The 20,887-nt window shown below is 53.1% G+C and overlaps 1 protein-coding gene across 4 annotated transcripts; it reads right to left on the reverse strand.

Moving 5' to 3' along the window:
• Nucleotides 1–3,846: 3,846 nt before the first annotated feature.
• On the reverse strand, nt 3,847–15,189 carry RHBDD2 (rhomboid domain containing 2). 4 transcript variants are annotated; one of them, XM_059154777.1, is made up of 6 exons: nt 14,923–15,063; nt 13,191–13,317; nt 12,907–13,068; nt 12,427–12,834; nt 7,545–7,695; nt 3,847–4,794 (listed from the first exon to the last, which is right to left on the reverse strand). In XM_059154777.1, exons 4-6 carry the CDS (start codon nt 12,587–12,589, stop codon nt 4,437–4,439), a joined length of 672 nt encoding a protein of 223 aa, XP_059010760.1. In that variant the 5' UTR covers nt 12,590–12,834; nt 12,907–13,068; nt 13,191–13,317; nt 14,923–15,063; the 3' UTR covers nt 3,847–4,436. The 4 variants fall into 4 exon arrangements, with proteins under 4 accessions (XP_059010760.1, XP_059010762.1, XP_059010761.1 ...); XM_059154779.1 differs by lacking the exon at nt 12,907–13,068; XM_059154778.1 differs by lacking the exon at nt 14,923–15,063 and having other exon boundaries at nt 12,907–13,072.
• Between the last annotated feature and the right edge of the window lie 5,698 nt (nt 15,190–20,887).

Genomic DNA, 20,887 nt, shown 5'->3' on the forward strand with positions numbered 1-20,887 from the left:
GAACCTGGGTTCTCTGCTGGCCCCGTCACAGGTTCACTGTGTGTCCTTAGCCAAAGAAGTTCCCCTTTCTGTGCCGTACATTTCTGGGCGCAGTGTGAGCTCTGGACCCGGGTCTTTGCCAGCGTCCCATTAGGGATGAAGCTCCAGGAGCCCGATTCGCAGGAATGGGCCTCTGATGGTCGAATTCCGGGCAGTGCAAGAGAGGCACATGGAAGGGGAGGTTTGGGCCGGGAGGGCTTTCCTAGTGCCCTGCTCATCATAAGCCACAAGTGGCCGTGCCCATTTCTGAAGAGTTTGCTCATTTTCAGATGCTTCCTGCCGGTCGTCTGGTCAATTCGCACCAGTACCGGTACTGCTGGTCAGTACCGGCAGCAGGGGGGTGGGGGAAAGGCGTGAGGGTGGTCGGAGAGAAGGCCGGGGAGATAGGCTAGGGTCAGATTGGGCAAGGCAGGGGGACGAAAGGGTTAGCGGGTCCCCACCCAGGAAGCAATGTGTATACAGTGTGTACTTGTGCACCGATGGGCTCGTGCGAGACTTTGTGCACGAACGGGTATGAATACGTCTAGGTATGCGCCTTAACCACATATGTGTGCACTTTGCAAACCAACCTGTTTGAACTGATGTGGGGGAGAGCCCAGGTATGTGAGTTCAAAATGCCGCATCCGCTGAAGCGTGCCTGTGTAGGGTGTGTGCGCGCATGCACGTGCGTCTGCCCTTTGCGGTTCCCACCAACAGGTGCACCGGGGAAGCTGGAACCGTCCCAGCGCCCCCTCTTGGACAGCCAGCCTGGCCTTGGGCTCCTCGGCGGGGCTGTAGCTAGGCCCCCAGGAGAAGGAGTTCGAATATGGAGGCAGCCTTAGGAAGTGACTTGGCCATGGCTCAAGGGCAGGGTTGGGCAGGCAGCCCTTGGAGATCTTTCCTGGGGAGGGGCTCTAGGCTCACAAAGGGACCCTGCAGCAAGGTGTCCGGCGGCCTGTGCTCTGGAGATGGTGGGGTGGTTCCACAGGAGTCCAGCTCTGGGTCCAGGTTGGGGCCCTGCTTTTGCAGCTGGCATCTGTCCAGGTGTGGACTGGCACATCAGACTCGGGAAGCACCCTGGGATGGAGGCCTGGGGAGGGGCCCCTGTGGGTCTCAGGAGCCCCAGGTCCAGCACCCAGCTCGGAGGCCAGCTCCCCCTTCTCCCCCGCCCCCACCCCTCATGCTTGAGGTATCCTACAGCATTGTCCTGTTTCCCAGCCGACTCTGGGGATCCCCATCCCACCCTGTTCAGCAGGAGTGAGCGGGCACCTTCAGGCAGGGCAGGAGCACCAGGCTTCAGGTGGGAGAAGCGGAGTGATGCTTTGCGTTCTCGGCTCTTTCCATCTGTCCAGCCCCACTGCCGCGGCCTCAAGCAGGCTCTCACCATGTCCAGCTCTGGCTACTGCAACCATCTCTTGTCCACTGCCCTGTCGGCATCCATACTCACATGCTCCCCCCGGCCCTGGAGGGGGCTAGTGGAGCCTCACCTTCTGGTCTTCGCTGAGGGTGTAGCCCTCTGTCCGCCTGATGCCGGCCCTTGCTCAGTTACCTCTCAGGAGGATCTTCTCTGACTCCCCAGATGGGTCCCCGTCTGTCTCTCACTCCAGGTCTATAAATCACATCTCCCTTAACCAACTGTGAGTGCGTCAAAGGCAGGGCTGGTTCTTTTCCACCTTCAGGTCCCCAGAGCCTAACCCAGGCTTGGACCTCAGCAGTAGCTCTCAGCGTTCACTAACTGAAAGGAGGCGGCACGGGTGTGTGAGGGAAGGAAGCCTCTCACAGCTCTCCGGTTAGCATTACCTGCAGATCTGAGGACAGAAGCCCGATCTGTTATCTGCAGATCTGAGATCCTCAGAGGACAGAAGCCAGCCAGGAGGGAAACTCCTGGACCCCCAGCCTCCAGAGCACGGCCCACTCCAGGGGACGTTTGTGGAGGCCGCCCCCTGCTGACCAAGCAGGGAAACTAGACAAGGTCTGGAAGCTTCTCTGGAGGCAGGGAGTCCTGCTTTGCCCAGGGATAGAAGAGGTCTCTAGTGAGCAGGGAATAATGGCTTTCCCTTAAGCTGAACGTGCTGTATTCTTCCTTTTCCTAACAATGGTCACGGTTAGTGTCTCCCTTCCTCCCTCTCCCCAAACAGAAGGGTGTGTGCTTGGGATCCAACTGGTTTCCAGCTCTCTAGACTGGTCTGGGGGCCTCCAACTAGTGCCCAAAGAGCGTTGAGTTTCAAGTCCATGTTTGGCCATCGCTCCCAGCCCCGAGCTCCCCAAGGGCAGAGACCACCTGCTCATTTATCCACCCAGTAACTATCTACTGAGCACCTTCACCGGAGTCTCTAGTCCCAGCCCGAGCCTCAGCACAGCTTAATGCCCACGGACAGCGGGCGCCCCAGTGTTGCATTCAACAGGTAAAAGGGGAAGGGCTTGCGATCCGCTCCAGGCCCTAGAAAGTAAATCGTGCTTATTGTTTATTGTGGGGGAAATGCCCTCCTCTACCCTGGCTCCTGGCTGCCAGCGGAGAACTGCGGCCAAACCAGGGAAAGTTCCAGAAAACGCACAGACTTGGAATCAGAGCAGCCATTGCCGGGGGCTGCTGGCGGCTGCTCTGCTAGACCAGGTCTGCAGAAACCACGAGTAAAACAGGGGTGGAGATGGTTGCACTGAATGACCACGGAGGCCCCTCCCAGCTGTGTGACTCGGGGACCCAGGATGGGGCTCTCCAGCCCGACCATACCCATGGCCCATGGTGTCCATAGGCAGGCAGGCCAGAGGCAACGGAAGTGACCCTGTCAGGCTGGGAGCAGATGGTCCCCTCACTTGCTTCTGGATACAGACCAGGACTGGAAAGTGTTGAGGCACACAGAGCAGCCTGTACGCACCTAGTGACCCTGAGGGACTGGTGCCCAGTGTGCTTGGAGAACAGATGCCCCAGGCTGGGCCCTGCCAGACTTGCTCGGGGACTACAGACGACTCTCAGCTGCCGTCGGGGCACCCAGCTCCCGGCCGGGGAATCCTACTTGACGGACACTCCCCCATCCCCCTCACCCAGGGCAGGCCACCCAGGTGTGTGCCCGTCACCATCTGGCCCTCCCTGGGCTGGGAGCACCTGTGGGTGTGTCTTACTCACCTGTGATACTCAGGACCTACTAAAAAGCCAGCCCAGAGCTGGCCATCCAGCTTATGGAACAGACGAAGATCACACATCGTAAGGTCTATGACACCACCTGCGGCCAGTCTGCGGGCTTTCTTGGCCGCTTTGAGGAGCTCCAGCCGACGTCTGGTTGACCAGAAGTCATGCTTCTCAGGCCAGGCAGGTGCCTGTGGGCTCAGAAGCACATTCCTGTCCTCCATCTGCCCTGTGTCAGAGGGGCCGACCCTGCCAACTCCATTTCCTGGGCTAGTTTGCCAGTGGGCTCTGGCAGACCCGGTCCACGGGAAGCCGTGACGGTAGGTCAGACGGTAAATGAGACGACGGGCAGAGGGCCCGGCCTCTTCTCAGAGCCTTTGGCTTCATGACCAGGATGAGGTCATGCCACACAGCCCTCCTCGTGCGGTCCCAGCTTGGAGGTGCCCACTAGGGGGCAGCAGTGGTCCCTGCTGTTGCCAATCCCAGGGCTGTCCAAGCTTCCCGTTTCCCTCTTCAGCTACCCCAGCACCTGCGCCACTCACCCCCCACCCCATGTCCCATCTCCACTGGGTGGAGGTCGTCGGCCTGGCTCAACCTGATCTACTTGTCTTCACCATCACACCCGACACTGCTGCCCCCCAAACTCCCAACTCTGCTCTCTCTCACCCAGCCGGATCCCAGAGACAGCACACACCACACGCAGGTTGGAGGTGGGTTCTTTATACAAAGGTAATCAACACTGTGGTGCCACCAGCAGGCCACCACAGTTCGCAATGGCCTGCCTCACCACTCCTGGGGCAGAAGGCAATGGGGGGGTCCATGGTGGGGGGGGTGACACTACATGGGCCCCAGGACTGCTGAGCTAGGAGCTCCTGAAGGGCACACACAGACACACGGACACTAGAACCAAGAGCACCACGCATGAAGACAGGCAGGAAATGCAGAGCTAGAACGAGCCCCTGGCAGCCACGGACCACCCCAGGGTGCTCTTCTCCTAGGCGTTCGGGAGGCGGCGTGGCGGGTGGGAGCCAAGGAGCCCAGCTGGGCCGCTACGGAGCTACGGGACCTAATCACGGAGCGCCTTGCCCGCTGCATCTGTAAAGTGGGGACAATCCAATGCACTTCACAAGCGGTCATGACGACTGCCACAGGGATAGATGTCAAAATACTCGACACAGAGCCTGGCACATAGAGGTGTTCGATAAATAATTTTTTGTCAAGAGAATCTTGGCTCCACTCAGAGAGGACCTTCTTCAGAACGCCAAGATGCAGGACAACTTCCCTAGAAATTCTTTCAGGGGATCAGGACCCTCGAGCACTCCTTGGAGCCTGCAGCCGCCGTCGTGGCCAGCGCCCCAGAATACATAGTGCCAGGGCAGTTGAGGGGGGTGGGGGGCTGGACCCCCAGGGAGGCACCCGCGGAAGCCGGGTAGACGCCGGAGGAGTTGGGGGTTGTGCCAAAATGGTTCTGTACGTAACACAGGCCGGAGGCTGGCTGGTACGGAGGCAGGCTGGGCATGTGGCCAGGAGAGCAAGCCGGCCAGGCAGCTAGTTTCTGGCCACTGGCGTGCTGCATCTGGGCGACAGGGTGGCTCGGGGACAGGTGAGGGTGGCCACTCTGTGTGGGGTAGGAGCCGGGCACGGGGTTCAGCCTGGAACGGAACAAGAGAAGATGGTCACTCCGCCGGCAATGCCCAGGCCCCAGCAGTCACTGGACGTGAGCAAGGCTCGGGTCACTGGACCACTCTGTGTGACAACCTGCTCTGGAGATTTGCTGCAACTAGCTCCAAGCACCAAGCGAGGAGACCGGTTAAGCTCACCCGGTGAGAAAGCATCCCCCGAGAGGGGAGGGCAAACTCACAGTCCCACGGTAAGCCGGGAGGATCAGGGGACACGGCGCTCGTGACTGAGGCCACCTGAGGCATAACTGTTCACAGTAGTTTGTCCCCCGGATGGAGACAGGACCTGCTTGCAGCGGTCACTGTGTCTGTGACCAGCTCGGCGATGCTACCCAAGGAGAACGGGCCAACTTCTGTGGGAGGGAGGGCAAGAGGGCTCGAATGGGGGTAACACAGGGCTTGGGCCCAGGCCTCGTCTGCTGTGAGGTTTCTACCTGTGGCTTTGGGAGTGAAGACTCACAGCTCCAAGTCCCGACCGGCATGAACCGATGAGCCAGATGTGTGCAGCTGCCCATTTGAAGATGAAAGAACCAGCACCCTCCCCCCACACCCACCACAGACACGTGTGGCTGGGACCACAAATGGAGACACAGCCTGTGGGTTTTGTCCTCTGAGCCTCTGCACAGAGTTTTAAATATGGAGAACAACCGCCAACACCACTGGTGTTTGTTAGGGGACTGGACTGAATCCATGCACAGTTCAGCTAAAACCTGACTTGACAAATGAGCCGCTTAAGGGGATACGTGGGTGGCTCAGTCAGTTGGGCATCTGACTCTTGGTTTCGACTCAGGTCACAATCTCAGGAGACCCCGGCCAGCTTCATGCTTGGCAGGGAGTCTGTGTGAGGGTCTCTCTCCCTCTGCCTCTCCCCCCCCCTCTCTAAAATCAGTCAGTCAATCTTACAAACAAAAACCCATCAAATCAGCTGCGTTAAGTACAGGAACAGAGCAGTTAACATTAACATCTCACTTCTTCTGCGACTCTTGAAAACGCAGAGAATCTGGATTACCAGAAGTTCACCAGAAGCCTCTGGGAGGCAAAAGCGTCCAGAGCGCTGTGTAAGTGTCAAAGCAGACACGCGTGTTGTGATGCCTGTGTCCCACTGCTGGGCCCGCCGAGACATCATGCTCTGTTCTGGGGGCCTGGGGCAGGCCAGGATGATGAGGGAGCGTATACCACGCTATGTGAGGGGCACGGAAGGCCCTGAAGGGTCACCACCTCCCTGCCCCAGATCTGTCCGGCACGATGAGAAGGCATCCGACCTGGCATGGACATGTCCCAGGTGCACAGGGCAGCTGCAGCTGTGCGTGGAAGGACTTTCTCATCAAGAGCTGCCTTGGCGATGAGCCTCCAGCCAGGACAGGGGCGTAAGTGGAGGTCAGGGGACCACCCTCAGCTGTCTGAGAGGAGGCTCCTTCACAGGGGGCGAGTTTGTACCCAAGGACCCCTGAAGTCCCCTCTTGAGCCTATGAGAACAATTAAAAGCCTAAAAGCTTCAATACTCCTCTAACTAAATTTCCACAGTCTCCCATGTATTTTGACACCAGGGATCACGTGCCTGAAATTGGGTGCGGGTGTCATTTCTGGTTCTCCCAGTACCTCCAATACCCCAGCCCCTGATGTCCCCCGCCTTTGAAGTCAAGGTCAAAGGCCCTGAGCTGATCAAGGCTGGGGGTACCCACCTCCTCAAATAAGCTACAAACATCAATTCAGCCAAAATCTTGCACCCGGGCCGGCGTGAAGCGCAGACCCTATCCCACAGCTGGCTGAAGGCAGAAGAGGGCCGCCCGCCAAGCACCTGAACTTCACATGTGTCCCTTCTGTTGCGGGGACCCCGAAGGAAAGAGAGTCTCCTGCGTGGAGAGGTCCCAGCACGGCTGCCCCCAGGGAAGGGCACAAGAGGCCGGCGGTGGGGAACAGCAGAAAGGGGGTGAACAGGACCTGGAAGAAGAGACCCTAGCTGTGGACGGGGCTCTCCTGCCTCTGCGTTACCTCAAGACGCTCCTGTCCTCCTTGGGCCTCCTCTGCGCTAGGACGGACTGAGGCTGCGTGAGCCTGGGCGGCTGGCCTAGCAGCTCCCGCAGTTAGCGAACCTGGACTGCAAGACCTGACACCCGGCCTTCTCTTGCCGGGCGGCCAGGAACACGCCACCCCCCAGCTCCTGCGCGGCCTCACGTCCAAGCTGCCTGGTCGGCCGTGCAGACGGGCGGCTTCTCACCAACGCGCTGTGCCTGGCAGCAACGAGGGCTGGTGACACGCTCGGTGGCGCCTCTCCCTCCCACCGTCTGTCCCACGCCACTCGGTGGATACAGGAGCACTTGAGATGCCTTCCCTTTCCCCTTTCGGCTCAGTGCCTACTTCAGATGCAGCCAGGCAGGATCCAGAATGCTTGGGAGACATCTGTGCGAGGACATTCCAGGCCCAGGACCATCCGCACCCTGTTCCCTTTCCCCACGACATTCTACACTCTCTCTACAGGCCCTGGAACAGCTTCAAGAATAAGCACTAAGAGTCCTGCAACTTGGACGCCTGGGTGGCTCAGTGGGTTAAGCCGCTGCCTTCGGCTCAGGTCATGATCTCAGGGTCCTGGGATCGAGCCCCGCATCGGGTTCTCTGCTCAGCGGGGAGCCTGCTTCCCTCTCCCTCTGCCTGCCTCTCTGCCTACTTGTGCTCTCTCTGTCAAATAAATACATAAAATCTTTAAAGAGATTTCTGCAACTTACTTCCGGCTGTGGGCTGCCCTTCTTTCGGCCGAAGAGCCTGAGATGTACTTGAACACCGAAATCCTCCTCATGAGGCTGAAGGGGAACTTCTGGTCGAGCTTCAGCGCGACACGCTCGGAGAGGTCGATGGAGTAGCAGTAGGTGAGGCCGTCTGAGGTCGGCGTGTTAAGTAAAACTGAGGCAGCTCACAGGAGGAGGGCGGACGCGTCCCCGTAGCACACACGTTCCCACATTTATCCCACAGGGGGATGAGCACTCACTCTATACTATGCGGACGCGGACGCTCGGGGGAAACCAAAGGTCGCGCTTCTGTCCCCTGCCCCTCAGAGGGAACAAGGCCCAGCAGTCGAGGATGGAGGCGGTCTCGATACCCTCCGCAGGGTACTGACAGTTTCTTGTCCGCTTGTCCCCAGACTGAAGGCACCCTGCCTCGATGCAACCAAGTGAGCCTCAAGTGGGACTCGCTGGCAGTACTTTCCCCACGTGGTCACCACCCCCCGGAAGTGATCTGAGGTCATCCAACCTGTGTCAACCTGCCACCCCTGAGGCGGCCATAAAGACTTTCGTCTTTCTGACGATCGTCAGCTTTCGTCTGTCCGTCCATCCATCTATCCATCCCTTTGACAAACACTTACTGAACACCTGTGATACACCAGGAACTGAGGAATGAGCGCCAGACAAGGAGTAAGTCTTTGGGACAGAGGAAGTGGTGATAAGCCATAGCTTATCTCGGCAACAGCAGGCTGGGGACCCTCACCGAGCGTAGGCAGATCGAGAAGGCTTTCCCCGGGAGGCGAGGTGCGTGCGGAACCCTGCAGTGTGAGCGGCAGCAGCTGGCGGAGGGCAGTGGTGCAGAGAAGGTAAGGAAGCCCCGGGAGCTGTTCCTGGAGGCCGTGATCTCTGCTGGATGCTACTGGCAGTCTGATCAAGACGAGACTGCTGGTGAGACTGGTCCACTCAGTACTGGACATTCGGTGTCCCCAGTCACCGGCCACCAAGTGGCAGCAGCACCTGGCCACTGTGATACCCAATAATGCCCCCGCACGCTTCTATGGCCTCTCTGGGAGGGCAGTATTATTTCCAAAGACTGATTTCCAGTGACAACCAGGGCTGCGAGGAAGTCCGAAGTTGTCCCGGTTGCTGACTTCGGAATGCTATTAATAATCAATTCTGTTTCTGACTCTGACTAAGTCCTGGTACCAGACTAGTCCACCCCCCATAGATAACTGTAAGCCAGACACAGTGTTTTACGCAACTGTCTTCACACTTTGGACAGCAAACACTGAACAATACTAAGTAGTCTAATGCATGTGTAATTGGTACCCTAGAAGGAGAGGAGGAAACAGGATAGGAAAAAAAATCTTGGGGACTTAGTGATGCTAATTTTTTTAGACTAGATGAAAACTCTACATTCAAAGATCCGAGATCCAATGATCAACTCCAAGCAAGGCCAACGCAAAGAATATCACCACAAAGGCGTACGATAATTAAATAGCTGAAAACCAGTGATAAAAAATAGTGAAAGGAGTCAGAGAAAAACAACGAATTATGTATGGAAAATAGTAAGAATGACTACTGATGTCTCATGAGAAAATGATACAAACCATTAAGTCATGCAATGACATCTTCAAAAGTGAAGGAAGATCAGAGAAGGCCAGAATTCTGTATTTAGTGAAATAAAGGCATTTTTTAGAACCCAAAGCTGAATTTGTCCCCAGCATACCCGCTGTACAAGAAATGTTAAGTGAGGTTCTTCAGGCAAGTGGAAAATGATACCAGATGGAAACTTGGATCCACACAAAAGAATGAAGAGAATTAGAAGGGGGCCTGGGTGGCTTAGTCAGTTAAGCCTTTGGCGCAGGTCATGATCCCAGGGTCGGCATCGAGCCCTACCTCGGGCTCCCTGCTCAATGGGGAGTCTGCCTCTGCCCCTGCCCCACTCGCGCTCACTCTCTCGCTTTCCTTCTCTTCCAAAGAAAATCTTAAAAAAAAAAAAAAATAAAAAGAATGAAGAGAATTAGAAATGGTAAATTTGTGGGTAAATGTTACTTTTTTAAATTAAGAAATACATAATTGACTGTTTAAACAAAAGTAATAGTGATGTACTATGAGGTTTACATGTGATAGCAGCAGAAATAAAACGCAGACAACACCACAAAGGATGGAAAAAAAATGTACTGGAACCTCTAGAGCAACCACTAAAAAATAAGACAAAAAGGTATAGTTAATAGCAAATAGAGCAAACCTGTAAGAGCCTATCTTTAAAAAACGAAATACTGAAAGGGCACCTGGGTGGCTCAGTCTGCTACATGTCCAAGTCTTGGTTACAGCTCAGGTCTGACCTCAGGATCGTGAGATCAAGCCCCGTGTTGGGCTCTGTGCTCAGTGCACAGTCCGCTTGAGTTTCCCTCTCCCTCTGTGCTTCCCCTACTTCAAATAAATAAAAACATCTTAAAAAAAAAATACAACTAGAAAAATACTCAACTGAGTCAGGAAAAGAAGGAAAAAGGAAGAAAGAGAAAACAAAGGGCAAGACTTAACCCCAACCACATCAATAATTATACTAAATGTACATGAGCTAAACATCCCATTTAAAAGGCAAAGAAGATCAGATTGGAGAGCTAACTACATGCTGTGTACAAGAAACATGTTTTAAATACAAGGACACAGACATGTGAGAAATACAAAGATGGAACAAGAGATACCACATAAATCCTCATTTTAAGAAAGAAAGCTCGAGTAACTACATAGTAATGTCAGAAAACAAAGACTTTAGAGCAAAGAATATTACCAGAGATTAAAATGGTCCATTTCACAATAATAAAAGGTGAGTTCACTGAGATGACATAATAATCCTAAATGTGTATGCATCCAGTCATAGAACTTCAAAATACTAGACTGAGAAGAATTGAAAGGACAAGACACACAAATCCACAATTTTAGTTGGAGATTTCAATAGTCCCCTTCCAGTAACTGACAGAACAAGGGTAACTGTATAGAAGGCTAGAACAGTGTCAACACCTTGACCTAAGTGACATACATTGAACATGACACCCACCAACTGCAGAATGTCCATTCTTTTTTAAGTACACACAGAACATTCACCAAGATATATCAAATGCTGGGCCAGAAAAATCTAAAAAAGAAAGTTCTCTGACCGCATGAAAGGAAATTAGAAATCATCAACAAAAGGAAATCTGAAAAATCACCTAAAACTAAGAAATTAAGAAACTCATTTGTAAATAACCCTTGGATCAAAGAAATCCCAAGGAAACTCGGAAAATACTTCTACGTCAACATAAAAATATAACATCCAAATGTGTGGGATGCAGCCAGAGTGGTGTGTACAGGGGAGTTCATAGCTTTAGATTTCTTATTAGAAAAAAAAGGTACAAAATTAACAAAATAAAAATTTTAGAACAAGATAAACAAACTATGTGATCAATGTGTATTTACACACTGCCTACCCTGATAGCTTACAGAATCACAGATTGAAAGAGATTTTGGGAACGTACCTTATTCAACCTCCAACACTACCAATTCTGGTATTTAAAAAAAGGAACCTGGGCGCCTGGGTGGCTCAGTGGGTTAAGCGGCTGCCTTCGGCTCAGGTCATGATCTCAGGGTCCTGGGATCGAGTCCCGCATCGGGCTCTCTCTGCTCAGCAGGGAGTCTGCTTCCTCCTCTCTCTCTCTCTCTGCCTGCCTCTCTGCCTACTTGTGATCTCTGTGTCAAATAAATAAATAAAATCTTTAAAAAAAAAATAAAAATAAAAAAATAAAAAAAGGAACCCACATTAGGGCTCCTGGCTGGCTCAGTCAATAGAGTGTGTGACTCTTGATCTCGGGCTTGTGAGTTCAAGCCTCATGCTGGGTGTAGAGATTACTTAAAAACATTTTTTTGTGGGGGGCGCCTGGGTGGCTCAGTGGGTTAAGCCTCTGCCTTCAGCTCGGGTCATGATCCCAGGGTCCTGGGATCGAGCCCCACTTCAGGCTCTCTGCTCTTTGGGGAGCCTGCTTCCCCCTTTCTCTCTGCCTGCCTCTCTGCCTACTTGTGATCTCTGTCTGCCAAATAAATAAAAAATATAAAAAAAAATTTGTTTTTTAATATCATAAAGAGGAGTGCCTGGGTGGCTCATTCAGTTAAGTGTCCGACTCCTGATTTCTGCTCAGGTCATGATCTCAGGGTCGTGGGACTGGGCTCCACGTTGGGCTCAGTGCTCAGTGCAGAGTCTGCTCGTCCCTCTCCCTCTGCTCCTCCCCCCACCCTTCTTCTCCCTCTCTAAAAAAAATAAATAAAATCTTAAAAAAAAAAAAAAGTAACACACCAACTTTAGAACTCCAACCTCCAACCTCCCCCGCCACTCGCCGCCAGCCGTCACTGCCAGAATACTTACACAAGGGATGTTGTTTAGCTTCAGTTTCTAATCACCCATAAAAGCCTATCTCTAAAAAAGTCCTTTTCTGACAGACTGAATCAAACGGAGCCCGAGCAAACAAACCCGCCTCCTCTTCCGTTCCTGGTAGATCTCCAGCTCATGGGTCTTTCAGATTCTTTCAGTGAAGCTTCTTACCATGATTAGCCAAATGTAGGTTTACACTTCAGTTACGAGGGGAAAAAAACCCCAAATCAGAGTATTTCAAAGTGGCAGTGCTAAGCTGGGGTGAGGAGATAGCTACCTATGTTGATGGTTTTCCAGTTGGGGAAATTCTGGCCTAGAGGGGAAGTGACCCACCCAAGACCACGTGGTTTTCAAAGCTGAAGCTCGAATCTAGATTACCTACATCTGAGCCCACGGTTCTAGCTCCGAACCCCCAGACCCTCCACCCTGGTTCACTCTTTGGCATGTCACCACCCTTCAGTTCCCTTCTGGAAAGGATACACGTTAGCCCAATTCCGAGTCCACAGACATTACTGAGGAATGAGGTCTGGGGAATGAGCCAGGAGGCGCACAGGAGCAGCCACGGCACTAGCATCGAGGGCACAACCACGCCGAAGACCAGGGCCCTTCTCATCCGAGAGCGGACAGAGTTGACTCCCAGCATGGCAAAAGCCACAGGGGTGAAACCTCTGGCATCTTCCACCTCCCCCAGCTTCGACAGCGACGACACAGCTTCAAACGACAGGAAGATGATGGCGGAGAAGATGGCGAAGATCACGGTGAAGAAGCAGTGGCGGACGGTGCCCACGGTTCTCTCGAAATTGCCAGCAAAGCGCCAGATGACAATAGCGCCGCAGAGCAGGGAGACCGGGTTCTCATAGACGAAGATGTACGTCACCAGCCTGTAAACTGCAGGGGGAGCAGGGTTAGAGGCCTGGCAGCAGAGGGGCTCTAAGGAGGGCGAGCCAGGTTACAACCCACCTCGGAAAGGGGGCGTAGCTGGCTGTCGGTGCCACCGAAAATCAGCCAGGAGCCACGACAGGCGGGGGTGGGGGGGAGGCAACAGTGGAGGACCCAAGACTCAAAAGCAGAGCTGTGAACATCCAATCCTTGCTCTTTCCCGGACCCGGAGCAAGTCCGTGACTGGCTTCCACGTGGGGGGAAAGAAATAGAACCCTTTTTAGCATGGGATCGTGTTTGAATTGGTAATGTGCTTTAGAATCCTTTTTTTTTTTTTTTTCTTTTTTAAAGGTTTGCATACTGACCTATCTCACCGGGCAGTTTGAGGATTAATTAATTGTAACAGCTTCAGGGGTGGACTGAGTGGGTGTCACTTAACACTCTTTGTGCCAGTCTCCTCGGCTGTAATCCTGACCTCTCCTTCCATAGGGGCTGTTCAGAGGAAGAAAAAAGGGACCATGAATTATTTTGTACCTAAAAAGACCGTAAAACTACCACTAAGAAGATAGAGAACGCAGACGTCTTTCTTGAACGCGCTTATCCGATCTTACAGGTACAGCGGGGCCTGAGACGCAGTACGACTGCCAAGAAACTCATTCGTGTCTCTCTCTTATGTCCCCGCAGGCCAGAACGCTAAAATGGAGGAGGTGACTGGTGATGTCGCAGTAATATTGAACCTTGGGGGTGGAAAGGCTAAGCCATGGCATCTTGGCTCGGTCACGTCCAGGCTGGCGGAGGGTTCAGTCCAGTCACGGGCCTGTCAGCGTTAGTGTCTTCATTGTCAAATAACAGGATCACAGCAGAGGCCTTGGAAGGTCTCTTACATGTCCAATACTCCCATGCCCATGAACCCCACAGTCAGAGAAGCTGTGAACTAAAGCGGGGAGAGGGAAGCTCAGTTGACGCATTTTGTGTTTGTTTAGGGGGGTATGCTCTGCGTATCTACGTTGGGGAGAACGGTCTGAGCAGGGAGGCAGGCTACGAACTACCTCGGCCTTCTCCGTAAGGCTACACCATCTCAAGAGTACTTGAGAAATCATTCCAATTACAAAGTGAAATCCCAAAGCATGAATGTGAAGATTCTAGAAGCAACTCTATAGGGTTTGGGTATTCGACACCCCCAAGGCTCCAGTTCCAAAACATCACACAGTAAGCAAAACAAAACAAAACAAAACAAAACCTGTTGCCGTCTCAATTGCATGACTTGATAGCTCTGCGACTCCTCCGCATTAAAGCCTGTTTTCACCCAAATGCTGGCGAATAATAAAGCCTCCTACGTCACTGGGATGGACATTAATGCTCCTGAGTGTGCTTTGCGAAATAACAAAAGGGATACAGCTTTCCCATTTTCCTCCCCAGAAATGAAGGGGGGAAGAGACAGAGCCCAGGGATGTCTCTCGCGGGCGGGTGTTTCTCCTGAATCGATCTGCAAAATTTCTCAGCCGCAGATTACACAAACACCTGTTTCCCAAGGCACAAGACGTCTCCTCGTTGGGGAGTTGGGAATGGGAGTCAGGGTTAAGATGCACACTTGAGAGGAAGCAGAAGACGTTCTAAACCCCAAAGGAGGCCGGGACGCTTCCTGGGGTAGCCACAGACGATGCTCAAGCGTGTCGACGAAGGAGAGAAACACTTTTCCCGGGGTGCGGGGCAGGGCGGTGGGGGTGGAGGTCAGGCCCCCCAGCAGACGTCGGTGTGTATGTGACCAGGAGCGGGGGCAGACGAACCCTTCTCGGGGAGCGAGCATGGGCGAACGAAGCGAACGGACGCGGGGCCTCCACCAGGGCTGTGGCGCGGGAAAGGGGGGGCGATTTCGGGCAGGGGAGGACCTCAGCGATGACGGGGGCGCGACTCCGGAGGGACAAAGCCGCGGGACGCGAGGCCGGTCCTCCCGGCGGGGAGGACGATGGCGCGGGCGGCGTGGCTGGCGGTGAGGCCCGACGGCGCGGGCGCGGGGAGGCCGGAGCCCGGAGCCCGGGGCCTGGCGAGCTGCGGGGAAGCGGGGGGCGCCCCGCGGCCCGGCCCGCCCCTGCTCACCTTGCCAGTTGCGCAGGGCCTCGGAGCGCAGCGAGAGCCCCGACGGCGCCAGGGGAGGCTGCAGCAGGAACAGGCGGGGCCCGGACACCAGCAGCGAGAGCAGCGCGGTGAAGAAGGTGGCGGACGGCACCTCGGGACACAAGGACCAGCTCCGGTACCCGGGCTCCGAGGCCGCCATGGCCGCCGTCGCTCCCGCGCCCCTTCTCGGCGCCGGCTGCTCCTCCGCTCCTTCCGCCTCCCTGCGGCTGTCTCCCCTGGCAACAGCGGCGGAGGCGGCCGGAAGCCCCGCCTCCCAGAAGCCCCGCCCCGCGCCGAGCCGCCCAATCCAGTCGCGCAAGGCCACGGGGAGTCGGAACAGCGCCCTCTGGCGTGCAAAGGGCTGGGATCTCGCGCAGGTGCCGGGGCCGCGTCCGCTTGCGGGGCGCGGGTTTGGATCTCGTGGGCTCCGCTCCAGACGCCGAAAGATTACGGTGTTGCAGTTTACAGAACTCTTTCACACGCACGCGCACGCACCGCCTTATTTGTGCTTATGCCCATTCCACCGATGAGGAAGCTGAGGTCTGGGGAGGGCCCTGGGTAATTCAGTTGAATGGCAAAGGCAGATTTCGAACTCGGGTCCTGCCTCTGCTAGGGCCTGGAATTGGCCGGGAGTACAGCCGAGGCAGGCTTCGTGGCTGGATTGGAGAGGAGCGGGCAGATGAGGGCGAAGCGTAGAACGTAATGGAAGGGAACCTGAGATTCTTTCCATCCTCTATGTGCAGTGCTAAAATATAACTATGATTTTTCAGATGTTAATATAAAGCAACGGGACACGTTTAATCGAACACTGGGTGTTTCTAAACTCGTGCTGCTCATGGTGCAGCGGTGGGCATAAAAATTAATTGAGGTTTATCTCTCCAGAAACAGGAAGCAAAAATATGAATCAGGGGTGTGGCAGAGCTGGTAAAATCAGCAAATGGGAACTTGGGTTGCTGGAACCAGGCGCAGGCCCTGGAAAGAGAAAGGGGGTGCTGGTCCCGGCTCCTCGGTGCTAGTCCCTTAGCTCCTGGAGTTCTGGGACTACTTCTAGACACACACTCTGGAAAAGGATGTAGAAAATTAGAGTTAGGGCACCTGGGTGCCTCAGTGGGTTAAGCATCTGCCTTCAGCTCAAGTCGTGATCCCAGCGTCCCCAGATCAACTCCTGCCTCTGGTTCAGCAGAGAGCTTGCTTCTCCCTCTGCCTGTGGCTCCCCCTACTTGTAATCTCTCTCTCTCTGACAAATAAATAAATACAATCTTAAACAAGAAGAAGAAAGAAAGATAGATAGAAAGAAAGAAAAAGTTTTCTTTAACAAAAGGAGCCCAGATTGGGAAGGAAGGGAGAGGGAGGACTTCAAATCATATCTGATAAGGAACAATTAATTAAAGGAACCAGAGAGACGTGTCTGGAGAAGCTTCAGGGGTCCTGAACGCTGCCTGGGAACTATGTCAAGAGTTGTCCCTAAGGTGACGGAGTAGATTTATTCTGTGCCACTGAAGAGGGGAGCACTGAGACAGAAAGGTAGAAAAGACAGAGAGACCATGTGACATAAGGAAGACCTTTATGACGGTTTGGGTTGTCCCTCTACGGACTAGGCTGCCTTGCTAAGTAGTGAGCTCCCCGTCACTAGCAGTGTGCAAGCAGAGGCCATGTGATGACTTGGTGAGAATATTGAAGATATGCAAGCATCAGGTTGGATGTGGAAGTAAATGGCTTTTAAAATCCCTTTGGATACTCCAGTTCTAAGTCTGTGTAAACAAACACAAACACATATGGAGGGCTGATACATTTGCTACTTACCAGGGGGTCCAGGATAATTGCATTTGGTCCCCTGATAGAATGAGAATTGTAGGGATTTCACACATCCTACAGTCAAGGGAGCCTCCAACAGTCTATCTCTCTGACTCTGCCTCCTTCTCGTTTTTCTTCCAATTATCTCTCCAGAAAACCCCAAGACCTCTTAAGCTCAGGGGACAGAAAACTGGAATGAGCAAAGCAGAGCCTTCATTAGCAGCAGGCTCGAGAATGGGGCACCGAGGGACTGTGAATCGTTTCTGTTCTATCCATTTTGCCCTTGGTCTGCTAAGAGACTTCTAGGCCTCCAACGTGCTACCCAGGGACGCCTCTGTCTCTGGTTCCACCAAGTATCCTCTGCCCTCCTGGAGAGTGTCTGGCTCTTCAGGTGCCAGACTTTCAGGCTTTGGGACAGAAAACACACACATCACTGTGGATGTTTTCAGATCAAATCCACGAGCAAATGCTGTTGGCTCTGCCTCTCACTCCCTATCTGGCTTCATGGGTGTTTTGAGGTTTTTTGGTTGTTTTTTTGGTTTGTTTGTTTTTTAAGATTTATTTATTTATTTATTTATTTATTTATTTATTTATTTATTTATTGTAGAGAGAGAGCAAGAGCAAGTGCAGGGGGCAGGGGAGGGGAGAAGGGGGTAAGGAGCCGAGGGAGAGAATCTTCAAGCAGACTCCCTGGAGAGCTTGGAGCCTGATGTGGGGCTTGATCGTATGACCGGTTAGATCCCTATATGAGCCAAAACAAAGAGTCAAATGCTTAACTAACTGAGCCACCCAGGCGACCCTGGGGATGGTTTTTTAAAAAGTAAATCAGGGGTGCCTGCTTGGCTCAGTTGGTTAAGCTGCGACCTTCAGTTCAGGTTGCAATCCCCAGGTCCTGGGATCGAGCCCTGCATGGGGCTCCCTGCTCAGCAGAGAGTCTGCTTAAAAAATAATAATAATAATAATAATAATAATAAAAATTAAAAAGTAAATCATGGGACACTTGGGTGGCTCAGTCGGTTAAGCATCTGCCTTCCGTTCAGGTCACGATCCTAGGGTCCTGGGATCGAGCCTCGCATCGGGCTCCCTGCTCACTGGGGAGTCTGCTTCTCCCTTTCCTTCTCTGTGTGCTCCCCCCAAATAAATAAGTAAATCTTAAAGAGAAAAAAACAACTCAGAAGAGCCAAGGTGCACCCCATGTGTCCTGTTCGCTGAGAATTTTCCTCAGTCCCTCTTTTACCAGCTTATTTCCCCTGGGGGAGACAGAATAACGGCCCCCCACTGGTGTCCATATCCAAAGGGACTTTGCCAATGTGCTTAAATTAGGAATCTTGGGATTATCCTGAGCCGATGGAATCATGAGGGTCCTTTTAAGGAGGCAGGAGGGGCAGAGGGAGAGAAGGCAGTATGAGGACAGAAACAGGGTTGAAGCTTTGTGCTTTGAAGACTAAGGCAGGGGCTGCTAGCCAAGGAATGAGGCGATCTCTAGAAGCAGGAAAACGGATCTCCCCCCCCCCCAGTCTCCAGGAAGAACGCAGCTCTGCCAACACCCTGATTTTAGTCCCATAAAATCCAGTTCGAACTTTGAACCCCAGAAGTATTAAGGTTATCAATTTGTGGGGTTTCCTTCCAATTTTAAAATTGTGGCAAAAATACACACATTTACCCTCTTAATCATTTTTAAGTGCATAGTTCAGTGGCGGTAAGTACATTCGCCCTTAGGAGACTGTGAGGTCTGCGACGGCAGACACCTGCTCCGGAGCCCAGGACGCAGTCGGTGCTCAGAAATACTTGGTGGTCCCTTCTTGACGCAGCTGATGTCTTTGCACGGGCAAGAGAAGGTTGTTTGAGGAGCTGGAAACAAGCACCCCCGATGCCTCACTTCGCACAGCTAAGACAGCTCTGCAACCAGTGCTAACCACCCATCTTGGTAGGTTGGGGTGCTCCTGGATTTGCACCCCCACCCTGATCCCAGGGCATGTCTGCAGAAGGCACAGAATGACTTCAACGCCCCCCCCCCCCCCCGGGCCTAGGGATGGGGTGGGGGACTGCGCCATGGGTGTGGGACATTAGGTCTGGGGCGGGTGTCCCCAAGGGGTCCCAGCCTCTCGGCCCCAGCGCACCGAGCAGCGTGGCTCCTTGTCAGCCAGTGCTGGACTCCTTGACCCCGCAGCTGTGGGAGGATGGCAGCAGAGCAGAACGACAAGGCCTGCCAGATCCCCCTTTCCAGCTTCATTCAGTGGTCGTGGAACCTCCAAGCCACGTCCTTACTGCCCCCTGGTGGACAGCTCGGTGCAGGGCGGGGGAAAGGCCCCGTCCCAGGGCAGAATACTGCCCTCTGCTGGCCCTCTCTGGAAGCGGCTCACATCCAGACGGATAGTTTAATCTTGGGGGTCTGGAGGTAGGGGGCGACTGCTGAGTAGCTCCCTTAGGTTCCAAATCCTGGATGGCGACACTCCACGGCAAGATAACTGCGGCTTCCCACAGCATTCATTTACCACACTATCTCTCTCCAGTTCTCCTGTTCCACACTCCCAGAATGGGGACATCCAGCAGTAAGCCAGGTGCCTAAACTCACGGCCCCCCACAAAGGATGGAAGGCTAGGGCCCTCTCTTCTGATGGCAGCCCGGCTTCCACAGGGATCCTCAAGATCTACCCCCTTGGGACGCCTGGGTGGCTCAGTTGGTTAAGCAGCTGCCTTCAGCTCAGGTCATGATCCCAGAGTCGTGGGATCGAGTCCCATATCGGGCTCCTTGCTCAGCAGGGAGCCTGCTTCTCCCTCTGCCTCTGCCTGCCATTCTGTTTGCCTGTGCTCGCTCTCCGCCCCCCCCCCCCGCAATAAATAAATAAAATCTTAAAAAAAAAAAAATCTAGCCCTTGCACTTGGCTTCAATGCGTCATGGAAAGTGAGGTAGGAGGGAGCCAGAGAGAAGCTCTCCTGGGCTATGTTGTGGGCTGACTGTTTTAGGCACAGCCGGAAGTGTAAGGGGTTAAGCGAGGGGAGTCATGACCCATTCATGTTTTAGAAAGTATGGGGAAATGAGCACGGTCAACATTGCTGAGAGGATTGAAAATTGGTACAATTTCTGTGGAAGGAAGTTTTGCAATGTCTTTCAAAATGACTAACACGTCGTATAGCTTTGAGCCAGCAACTCCGTCTCTAGGATTTTAAGCTACAGATGTACTTGCCTATTTGGAAAATGTCTTATACAAACCGCCGGTCATTGTGGTGTTGACTGCAATAATAAAACGACAGCCTGATGTCTGTCACTGCAGGAACAATTAGTATAGTCTGTCCCTTCAAAGGAAGACCCGGTCATAAAAAACCGACAAAATCAGACAAAAAGCAATAGCGAGGAAGCTATATCTCAATATGGAATGTTATCTAAAAGATTTTGCTGAGTGGGAAAAGCAAGGTTAATAACAGTGGATATAGTGCACTACCATAAACATATAGATGTGGGAGAGATAAACATTCATTTTTTAATGCTAAATGACCATTGCAGTTTCACACTCCCCGGGGTCAATGGGGACCCCTAGTGAGACTGCATTATACCCTGGTTTCCCTCCACTGTCCACGTCCTTCCGTTCCCCTGCTGACCCCGAGAGTGCTCCCGCAATAAATTCTAACCTCCATCTCAGGGCGTGCTTCTGGGAAAGCACAAATTTAATTTTACTGGAAGTCACCGGTTTTCCAAAGTGGTCCGCTATTTTATACTCCAACCAACAGTAAATAAAATTTCAGTTGCTTCCTGTCTTTGTCAATACAGTTGTGTGTTCTTTTCGGTTTTACTTGGTCTTTCCATGATGGCTGAGCACTTTCTCAAGAACTTGTTGGCCAAAAAGAGGAAAAGAGATAACTCTGGCTGCTGTGTGGAAGGGGCATGAGTAGAAAGAGGTGGTCCCGTCAGTACCTAGTACAGGGTCCCAGATAGAGATGATGATGGCCGGATACACATCATCGCTGCAGAGATGGAGGGGACGCCTGGGTGGCTCAGTTGGTTAAGCGTCTGCCTTCGGCTCAGGTCATGATCCCAGGGTCCTGTCCCTCTCCCTCTGCTGCTCCCTCTGATTGAGCTCTCTCTCTCTCTCTCTCAATTAAATAAAATCTTTTTTAAAAATTAGAAAAAAGTAAAAATAAAATAAACTAAACAT

Source organism: Mustela lutreola, chromosome 17 (assembly GCF_030435805.1).
Source record: "Mustela lutreola isolate mMusLut2 chromosome 17, mMusLut2.pri, whole genome shotgun sequence".
NCBI lineage: Eukaryota > Metazoa > Chordata > Mammalia > Carnivora > Mustelidae > Mustela > Mustela lutreola.

Coding starts and splice junctions, on each gene's coding strand:
- RHBDD2 (XM_059154776.1), bottom strand. CDS start 15,100: ATGGCGGCCTCGGAGCCCGGGTACCGGAGCTGGTCCTTGTGTCCCGAG. Junction 12,835..14,922: donor GGCCCTGCGCAACTGGCAAG/GTGAGCAGGGGC, acceptor CTCCCCCTGCAG/TTTACAGGCTGGTGACGTAC. Junction 7,696..12,426: donor ACTCGGAATTGGGCTAACGT/GTATCCTTTCCA, acceptor CGCCGACCTCAG/ACGGCCTCACCTACTGCTAC.